General features: G+C 46.7%; 1 protein-coding gene across 2 annotated transcripts in view; it reads right to left on the reverse strand.

Annotated features, from left to right (window-relative positions):
* MLLT3 (MLLT3 super elongation complex subunit) overlaps positions 1-5,164 on the reverse strand; it is a 288,054-nt gene extending 282,890 nt beyond the window's left edge. Inside the window, exons 1-2 of one of the 2 annotated variants that reach the window (XM_045469466.1) lie at positions 4,893-5,164; positions 3,307-3,487 (exon numbers count right to left, since the gene is read on the reverse strand). In XM_045469466.1, the coding sequence (XP_045325422.1) occupies positions 3,307-3,487; positions 4,893-4,904 (193 nt within the window). In that variant the 5' untranslated portion in view covers positions 4,905-5,164. Of the gene's footprint in view, positions 1-3,306; positions 3,488-4,404; positions 4,582-4,892 lie in introns of those variants that run through there. The other variant, XM_045469467.1, reaches the window with a different exon arrangement.
* Positions 5,165-10,610: the final 5,446 nt, after the last annotated feature.

Genomic DNA, 10,610 nt, shown 5'->3' on the forward strand with positions numbered 1-10,610 from the left:
AAAGGACTAGGGCTACAAATAAAAAGCCATCAAACCATACCAGTGGCCAAATTAGCTTACATAAAATAATAAGCAACAGATTTCATATCATAAATGTCAATGGAACAGACTGCAATAGTAAGGATGGCTGTAATTGGAAAGAAAGTTCACTCAAATTCCCATCATATTGAAAATGAAAACATTAATATTTTAAATGAAATGTTTTGAATGTGACTATTCATTTCAGTCATATCAGACTATTACAAATCTTTGGTACTAATAAATAAGATATAGTCTTTTTTTTTTTTTTTTTACAAGTGGATAGTTTTAAAATGCATTAGACTCTGACCTGCCTATTCTGTAACAGCTAATGGATATTCCAGGCTTCACCATTTCATCAAAATCTCTCTTCTAGGACTCAGTGCTAGTAATTTTAAATTGCAAGTCTCCAACCCATCTTTGGGACAGAGTAAACCCACATGAATTCAAGTACAATTAGCTCAACTCTGAAACGGTACATGTAATTCTCATCAGGCAACAAGTTGAAATACTCTAATTTCTTCCTCTACAAGTTCTCATACTATTACTGTGGAATAAAGGAAATCAACCTGAAAATCAATTTGCTTTTCCAAACCAAAGATTTACCAAACTAAGGACTCATCCATCTTCGTGGCTGAGCATTTCATCCTCAGTGCTAAGGTCCACTTCCGTTTATCAACTAATGTATATACTGAAAGTGATTTACCTTGCCATTATTAATAGCCATTTACAGTTTGGAGTATGTGCATTTCTTTTGAATACCTTGCAACTCAGATTTTTCACAAAGCCATTTTTGCAGTGTCTTCCATTTCCAATTTCTCACTTACAGATCTATAAGATAGCAAATACAGCACCTTAAAAGGTACAGGAGTAGACTTAGCCATGTCTGGCATTCTTGTTCTGTATTTATTTATTCTTATCATTTTGAAAGGCGTTATAAGCCAAAAAATAAGTCCCAGGATCAAGTGGTATGTTTGGTGTTACTTGAATTTACAACTAAGTATTCCCAATGAACAGAGAAACCTTCTCTTGCAATCTGAATCATGTGTAATTACAGTATGACAAGGTCTCTCCTGGGCTATGTAAGCTGGCATTTTTCCCAGGACTTGTCACATCATGGGAAGCACACATACAAATAAAAATCCAAAAATAAACATTTTAAAACAATGGCTTATAGACCACATAAAGAAACTCCGCAGTTGAAAATAAAAACCGAAGAGCCCAACCGGCAAGCAGGCATCTCTCGCTAGAGACGTCTGAGACATCAGTGTTAGCAAGCAGCTTACCACGCCTAGCAACAACTCCCAGGTGTGGGCTGTGCAGGGCCAGCACCCTCATGCTCCCTCAGGCTGGACCAAAAATCATTCAGGACGGGAAATAAAGGGAAGCATCCCCACTCACACACTGAAGCAGGGAAACAGTGGTGAAATACGGGGAGGTTGGTCATCTTTAATTTCATAATGCCAATTTGTTGATTGCCAAGGAGCCTAAACAAAGTTATCTTAAGAGCTACATCTTCTGACAACTGACGTAGTTTCCCTAATATACTAAACACTGCTTTTTTGGTTAAATGTATTCCCTCTCGAAGTGTGTGGCAGCCAAGGAGTCCTAATGGTGGCTACCAGGGATCTTAGAAGGTGGTTTCTTTTGTTTCAACTCCTCTGCAGTGGCTCTATACATACATGGAAAAGGGAGATCGAGATTCCAAGAAGCATCACACCCAACCTCAAACAGTGACAGAAACTTGACGACGCTCATCCTAATTACAGTGTTGAGGAAATATGAAGGAAAATTATCTCTGGCTGTATTTTGATCTAACATGCTGACAAAATCTAAATGTTATTTCCTCTAGGCCATGCATAGTCTTACCCTTCTATTAGAAGCTGGATTCATTTGTTAACCATCAGCAAAGCCCAACAAATTCGACTGCTCAAGTTTTCAGGAGGAGCTATAAAACAAACCACTAAAGGCAAAACATACAGTCCTACAACCCATTGCATGAGCTCTGGAAACAAAAATAAGCATCAACACAAACCTCTGCCACCTCGGAGGCACACAGCATTGCTCCTTTCTTTATTCAGCTCCTCAATGTTCAATAATTTCCAGGAGCTCTAAGCAGAATGGATTTATTATGATGTTACTCTAAGAAACTGCAGGAGTTCTAGATGCCAATAAAGATTACGGATCAAATGGAAGATAACTACTAACCATTGTGTCGAGTTAGATAAATAAACCTGCTCACAAACAAAGCACCTTATTGTATTTGTACTGTTACCTCCACTAATCCAACTAAAACAACCAGACAGTAGCTTTCCGGAGGCTGAAGGGAATAGACATCAGGATTTCTCAAACCCTCTTTAAATTTTCTTTCAAAATAACACTCCAGTGTTTTGTTTTGTTTTTTCTTTTTTCTTTTTTCAAAACTGTCCTGCCCTTTATGGAAAGTGTTTGGGACCCGAGAGGCTGGGCAGGATATGCAAACTAAAGACCAAGGCTAAAAACCAAGGTGGGGAAGAAGTGAGGAAGAAGGCAGGACAAACATCGTTCCTCTGAAACTTAGCTTCGACCTTTGCAGGGACCCTCCTCCCCGCAGATCACATCGGGCAGAGACTTCGGCACACTGCTCAAAAATCCAATGAGCAGTCAAGTGCCACTGGGGGCTAGGGACGAGTAAGCCCCCCGCCCCTCCGCCGACTAAACATTAAAATGCTGACGGTGCGAGGCGGGGGGTGATTAACCCACGAAAGGAAAAATCAGTGACAACGGGCACCTCCCGCCTAATTCACAGAGAGGAAGGCAGAGGAGACCCTGAGGAGAGGCGACTTCCCAAAACGGAACAATAACTACATCCCACGCATTCCCTGCTAATAACACAGGTAAATTTCAATTTCTCTAGGAAAAAAAAAGGCGCAAGCTGTCTGTTCCCTCCAGCCCCACCCCCCGACGCCTCCAAACCCAACAACTAATTGCACCTTCCCACAGAACCCGCGGCTAACCCCAGAGGACCGGTGAGGGCTGGCTTGGGATGAATAAACACTCGACACCTGACGGTCCTTTCTCTGCGGTGACTTTCCCGAAGCCGAAGTGGCGCGCGCGCGGGCGAGAGCCCGGACCTGGCCAGCGCGGCGCCGCGCACCCAGGTCCCGAGGCGACGCCGGCGAGCGCGACGCTGGGGGGGGGGAACGGGGGGCGGGGAGAGGGGCAGGGGGGACCGCCCGGGCCAAGCGATTGTTTCCTCCGCGAGCAAAGACATTTTTTGATCAAGCTCCTTTTGTATTCGAGCCCTACCTCTTTTTGGCCTAGGAAAGCTTTCGTGCAAGTGGAAGACGACTTTCTCCACAAAGTGCTGTATGTTACTGTGCTCCGGGCCGCGCACGAACACCATCCAGTCGTGGGTGAAGCCCTCCACGGTGGGTTTTTTCCTCACCTGGGCGCGGTGCCCCAGCTCCAGCTTCACCTGCACGGCACACTGCGGGCAGGGGGAGGAGAGACAGCCGTGAACAACAGGAAGGCGACCGTTCGACACTGAACATTGCGCCTGACATTTTTTTTCCTCCTTCTTGAAACGCACATAAAAGGAAACGGCGGTGCCCTCTGCATCCACGTTTCACGCGCGTGGGCGCGCACACTCCACACCCCCAGATACACCCCACCCGGCCCGCCCGGCGCCCAGCATCCACGCCGACAGGGATTGTAACGGAATGTTACCCCCAATCGGGAAGGGGGTCCGGGGGTCGGGGGGAAGAGGGAGAGCTCACTCAAGCCACTACGAGCACGACAACAAATGCATCGGAAACAAATTAGAAGACAATTAGGAGGCGATGCCGGGGCGGTTTCCCGGCGTGGGAAGGGAGGTAGCCGGGACCCCGAGGGGGGGGGTTCTGGCGAGCCCCCTCCCTGAAAGTGCCGCGGCGACAGGCACACGCCGAGGAAGTCTTTGTGTACGTGTGTGTGTGCGTGCGTGTGGAGCGCTGTGCCAGGCGGAATGGAAACTACAGGCAGCCTCTGCTGATGGGCACAAACTCCCGTGCTCTTAGCACTGGGTTCGTGCACAACAAAAATGAGACGTCGTCACACACACACGCCCGCAGGAAAACACGCCGAGGCATCCATAACTTAAGGCACCCCGCACCCCCCAGCGAAAAGCCCCACGCGATCGGCGAGGCCAGCCTAACAGAGCCCCCGCAACACACTTCCAAGAGCCAAAGTGGCCCCAAAGTAGCTCCCACCTCCCCCAAAAAATAAAATTCGGAAAGGCAGGGAGGCGGGCGGACAGCCGCCGAGGCTCGACTGCGCACAGCCCGGCGCGGGGGCAAAGTTGCGTGCGGCCCCGCGGCTGTCAGCCCGCACACTCCGGCTCACACACGCGCGCCGCGGAGAACGCACCATCGTAGCGGCCGCCGAGGCTGCTCGCCGCGTCCCCGGACTGTGCCCGCGGCTCCCGGCGGCGGCGGCGGCTGAAATATGGCTGAGTTATTATTCGCCTCCTTCCACCGTGTGAGTGTGTGTGTGAGTGCGCGCGTGTGAGCGAGAGTGCGCTTCTTGCGATTGCAAAGAGAGGCGAGGAGAGAGGGAGGCGCGGGGGGGGGGGGTGGGGGGTGGAGGGGCGAGTGTGTTAGTGTGTGAGTGTGTGTGTGTGTGTGTGTGTGTGTGTGCGCGCGCCGGGGGGGGGGGGGGGCGGGGTGGAGGGAGGGAGGGGAGCGGAGGCTGAGGGAGAGGCGGCAGCTCCCTGCAAGCCGTACCAACCTTTCTCTAATTGGAACCGCGGAGCGCTGGCGCTGTCTGGGCTGCGGCGGCGGCGGCGGCGCAGGGCGAGGGAGGAAAGGCGGGGAAGGGGGGGTCTTTTATTATTTTTTTTTTTTGCATGTACTTACCGAGCTAGCCATGCCTGGGGGCCCGGAGGTTTGCTGGGGTGTTGTGTGGTACCCCCCTCCCCCGCCCCCCTCAGCTGTAATTCATGAAGAGGCTGCTATGAATGAGAGCGCGCCCAGGAGCGGAGGGTAGATGGCGGACATTCTCTGCCTTTTTCCCCCCGCGTTCGCTTGCTCGCTCGCTCGCTTATTAAACTCAGCCCCAAAAGCAAAAGCAGCAGCAGCAGCAGCAGCAGCAGCTCCAGGGCCAGAGGATGAGATTCCGGAGCATGCGCCGTGGCGCCTTACACCGGGGCTCCGAGCCTTACGGGGCGGAGGGAGGGCGCGAGGGCGGGGCGGAGCGCGCGGGGAGGCCGAGCGAGCAAACCAGGGGGAGCTCGAAAGAGCCAATCACCGGCCACCTCCCGAAACCCGGCGGCCCGCACCGCCACACTGGAACGCCCGGCTTAAAGTAACAGGTTCCTACCGGAGGGGGGGGGGGGGGGGGAGGTGGAGCAAAGGACGGGGAGGGGGCGCTAGAGTGGGGAGAGCGGCCAGCTGGGGAGCCATCCCAGCCCTGTGTAAACTCCTCCCGCCCTACAATAAAAAACGGATTAAAACTGCTGGAATGTAGCCACTGCCTAGAGCCCCCAGCAGCCGGAGAAGGGGTGTTAAATCAAGTCTTCGGCGTTAGCACGCTCGGGGGAGGGAGGGGGCTTTCTTTTACTTTCCACCCCGTCTTTTTGTGGTTTTGTGCTGGGAAGTCAAGAACTCACGCCCAAACAAATTTATTTAAGGAAAGAGCGAGAGAAGTGCCACTCTGCAAACAAACATCAAAAAGCAGTCACTGAGACTGTTAAAACCGGCAACAATCCCCTGGCCCCCTTCCCCATCCACACTCACAGGCACCAGTCCACCACTCCCACTCCCCGCCCTTCTGCCACCGCCACCGAAAATTCAAAAATGAAATGAACAAAAATGCTATTTCCTTCCAAGGGAACTCCTCCCGCTTTGGTAATCCCCGGCTGGGAGGCATCGCTCAGCGGTGCCCAGGTGAAGGTAAAACACCTGGGAGTACCGGCTGCAGACCCTCAGGAACCAGGCTTGGAGTTGTTTTCTTCGGGAGGTTTCCCCTCCGGACAGCCTGGTGGGTGGCATCAGAACGCGGAGGATTGTCCTCTGAGGACACGCGGGGCAACTGGGAGTCTTAAAATAGCAGATAAAGTTAATACTGGCTGTAATGTGCATAAATTGGATTATAATCTTTAGGCGTATTGGTGACAGCCAGCGTAATCCAACTCTGGGTATTAATCCGGTTAGGCTCCCGGGTGACAACCGGTCGCAAGAGTGTTCCCAGAGTCGCCCTCCTGCAAACGTTCCCACTCGGGATGGATTGGGTCTCAGTGGCTGGGGATACAGCAGCGCAGCCACGCGTGGGGCGGGGGGAGGAGGACTGACTAGCTTCCTTTAGCAAGCGGACGACCTTCACTAAGGAAACGGATAAGATCTAGACGATCGACTTGAAAGTGAAAGATGGGTGTAACTCCGGTTCGTTGAAAAAAGATCCTTGCATCTTCCTAGCCCTCATTCCTTTCTCGCCGTCTTTGTCTTCTTTCTTTCCCCAAGTTCCCTGGTCTCCCGACTTCTTTCTGATTCTTTCTTTTCTCTTCGCCCTGCCTTCCCTCTTTATGTGCCTCTTTTTCGTCTTTCTCCCCCAACTTTCTGCTTTTTTCTTCTTTTCTTTCTTTAAACCACGAAAGCAAGTTGTCTCAGCTCTTGGAATAAAGAGAGCGGGAGCGGAATAGGGAAGGAGGTTACCTGGGGCATCTGGAGCCGTGGTGGGTAGCTTTCAGTCCTCCCACCTTCTGACAGGAAGAGAACCCGAATCAGATCCGAGCACTTCAGGCCAACTTTAATTTTCAATCCAACCTTCCAACTCCAGTGGGTTGAACTACTAAAACTGATGCTCTGACCTCTCCCCAGTTGCAACCCAGGAAACTTTGGCTTGAGGGCCCCAATTCCTACCACCCTTCTTTTGGATTTAGGATAGAGTGGAGAGAACGATTGACCGAGGGGAGAAACATTTTGATCCAAATCCAAGGGTTTAGATTTCTCAACTGACCCACAGGTACATAGATGCCTATCATCTTGTATGTGTGTATGTGCAGGTGTGTGTGTATCAGGACTAAGTTTACATAGACAGGGACAAGCTGTGTGTTAGGATCTAGGTGAAGGGAGGACCTACTTGCTATGCATTATTACATTTTTGATGAAATAATTAAATTACAGAGAAGTCCTTCAGAATTATCAGGTTGGGAACTGATGTTTATCTGGATGTGCCATTGGTCAAAAGCCATTTCCTGTAAGGCAGCAACCATTGGGCAGTGAGTGTAGCTCAACACACAGGTGAAAAACAACAATCTAGTTGTAAGTTGGAGTTGGCCTTAGAGGTTGGCTAATTTCTTCCAGTGCCAGCGGAATTTCTTTGTGATTCTCTCTGTAACTTGTCTTTGCGCTGAGGGGCTGATATCTCTTTCTTGAACTATGTGTTCATTGAATTAATATTATTCCGGGAGTCACCAATAAGCCATAGAGTCAAAGAGGGTCTTTTCCCATTACCCCTCGTATCCCAAAGACTGCTTTAAACTCGGAATGTAGGGATAAATTTCATTCTCTAGACACTGAAAATATAGATTTGGTCAGTAGATGGCGCATGGAGCCCTTCCACCAACGTCCTTACGTGACCTCTTTACAACAAAAAGACCAGGAGGAGGAGAAAAAGAAAGAAAACACAATCCTGAATACTCTAGATTCAACTTTTGGGCAAAGGAATTTATGCCAGTCTTTCAATGTATTGTGTATAACCTGTTCTAACAAGCCGGCTATCAATTAAAATCAATCAAAACAGGAATAACATCAGATTAATTTTTGTCTAGCATATCTGGAGATCTTTGCACTTCACATGAGGTACAAATGTGAGAAGTCTTTTGAATACTTGACAATGCGATTATAGAAAATATTTTGCAACTAAGTTTTAAGACAGAAATCTTTAGTACTAAATATTCCTCCCCCCCCCCCAAATTTGTTTTCATGGAAATGCTTAGGGATAAAGCCACCTATTTATCCAAAAAGCAACTATCTTACCAAAATTCATACTGTAATATATAGCACAACATGAAACTCTGTGGGGTTAGTTTTGAGGAGCAGAAAAGAAAAGCAATTGACACCGTCATTTCAAATATGCTTGAGGGGCACCTGGGTAGCTCAGTCACGTGAGTTTCAGACTCTTGATTTCGGCTCAGGTCATGATCTTACCAGGGGTGGGATCCAGCCCCCAGTGGGGCTCTGTGTTGACAGCATGGAGCCTGCTTGGGATTCTCTCTTTCCCCTCTTTCTCTCTGCCCCTCCCCTGCTCAGACTCTGAGCACTCTCCCTCTTTCTCTCAAAATAAATAAACATTCTGAGAAAATGCTTGATGAAGAATAAAAAAGGACAGTGTCTGGGATAGATTTTAATTCCTGGTCACAACCACCACCCTCACCGTAACTCTTGGACCATCATTTGGGCTCCAGCACTTTTTTTTACAATAGCTTTGTTTAGTGTGGAGGTTGAGGCCAGTTTGGATGTTTCTGGCACAATATAAAGAGGTCCTTTAAAAATGTTTTTTGTTAATGTTTATTTATTTTTGAGAGACCGAGAGAGAGAGAGAGAGAGAGAGAGAGTTGAGTGGGTGAGGGGCAGAGAGAGAGGGAGACACAGAATCTGAAGCAGGCTCCAGACTTTGAGCTGTTAGCACAGAGCCCGACAGGGGGGCTCGAACTCACGCATGAACCACCGGATCATGACCTGAGCCGAAGTCAGCCACACAGGCACCCCCAAGAGGTCCTTTAGAGTAATTAGAGTGTTAAGGAGCAGTTGTTGCTTCTTAATAGGATTTTATCTGTTTATTTGTTGTGATAACTATTTACTCGTAAGCTCAAATAATCAAATCAATAAAAAGTAACCATTGCTCATCCTTTGCTGTACAGATCTGGGGGCAAAGGGAAGAAGATGCATCGGCGGGAAAATAGATAAATGGGACACACACTAACCAGATATCTGATAAATATTAGACTCAGAATAACTAAGGATTTTTTTTTTTTTTTTTTTGTAATAGTGCACTTTTTTCTGTGTACGTTATCTGTGTGTTTGCTCGCCAAAACCATATTTTGCTCATTTCATGTGCCAGGCACAGAGTTAGGCTGTAAAAATGTAAGAAAGACAGGCTTCCTGTTGTAACTGAGTTTATAACCCAGGGGAGAAGTGTCACCGAAATCTTTTTTTTTTTTTTTTTAATTTCTTAGTACCTAAATCTGGGATAGAGCTATGTGTCACACATAAGCAAGCCACATACAACTTTGACACGAACATCCGAAGGGCAAGAAAAATAGTAGCACAAGATTAGAAGCCAGGAGTCATTGCCCTCAATTCCACCGGTTAATACTTAAGTAAGGCGGGAGAGGAGGTGATATCTTTTTGCAACAGCAGCCAAGTCCTAATTTCCTTTTCCTTGATCTGAAGTGTTTTCTATGTACACCTTATTGCGGCTCTTTTAAGACAAGATTCACAATGAAAGAAAGCTTACTAAGCCTTTTCAAGATCATGAGCATATTTTCTCAGCTGAGACAGTATCCCTGTATCTTATGGAAATTTTTGGTTCAAAATGTTACATTTTTAACATTATATTTAATTCATGATTCTAGGACAGTGTATTGGGAACCCCAGAATAGTACGAATCATTACTGCTTTGAAAAAACAATTGCCTTGATATCCGTTTAAGCACCTAGTCTAGGACTATTTCTAGTGATAAGAAATACACAAAGCTTTTTTAACACCCAGAGCCTCTTCATGTGTAAATTATTCCCTAAGAGTAATTTAAGCAATGCACTTATACATTCAGAAGACAAGAGTGCCTCCACAGTAATAATTTATTAATTTAGTAGGCTGTATTCGTAATTCAAAAAATAGCACCTCAAGGCCTGAAAATTAATCAAGGATGTTATGTAAGACCAACAATATGAAACAAGATAAATATTGAAGGTCAGTTGATATAGTGTGATTGAAAACGTCTTCCTAATATATACAAGAACCCCAGTGGAATATTTATAGGTAAAATACATGTTGAATTGAAAGTACTTTCTGTAAAACAATCTAAAAAGTCGATTATTTTGGTATATCTTTATGTATCCCTGGCATCTCTCAAAGGCTACTGCTTAACTCCCTCTTTTTACATAATGATTTGACCTTCTTGATTTTCAGTGGAGAGTCTGTTTTCATATATGATTTCACTTCTCCCATTCACGTATTATGAATGGAGAGTTAAAATAATCACTTTGTCCTAAAACCATAAACTATACTTTGTCTTAGTCAATAAAAAGGAAAAATAACATATGAGGTTTATGAACTGACAGGCCAAACTTCAATTAAAACTGCAAAAGAAACTTAGGAAGAAGAAATTATTCCCCTCCGTGTATTAAATGGTCTGACAGTGGTTTCAAAATAGTACTAAGCCTCTAAGAAGTGAGTGATTTACCACCTTCTGGTAGGATCAAGTATCCCAGTTGGGTTAAACTATTTACAGTCAGCTCTGAATAATCCATGATTATATTATCCACTTTGTAGCTAATCTATAATGACACAATTTATATGTAGGGGTTTTTTATGTTAATTTATGTTAGAGTCAGTTTTTTTTTTAACTGTATA

This window comes from Leopardus geoffroyi, chromosome D4, assembly GCF_018350155.1.
Source record: "Leopardus geoffroyi isolate Oge1 chromosome D4, O.geoffroyi_Oge1_pat1.0, whole genome shotgun sequence".
Classification (NCBI taxonomy): domain Eukaryota; kingdom Metazoa; phylum Chordata; class Mammalia; order Carnivora; family Felidae; genus Leopardus; species Leopardus geoffroyi.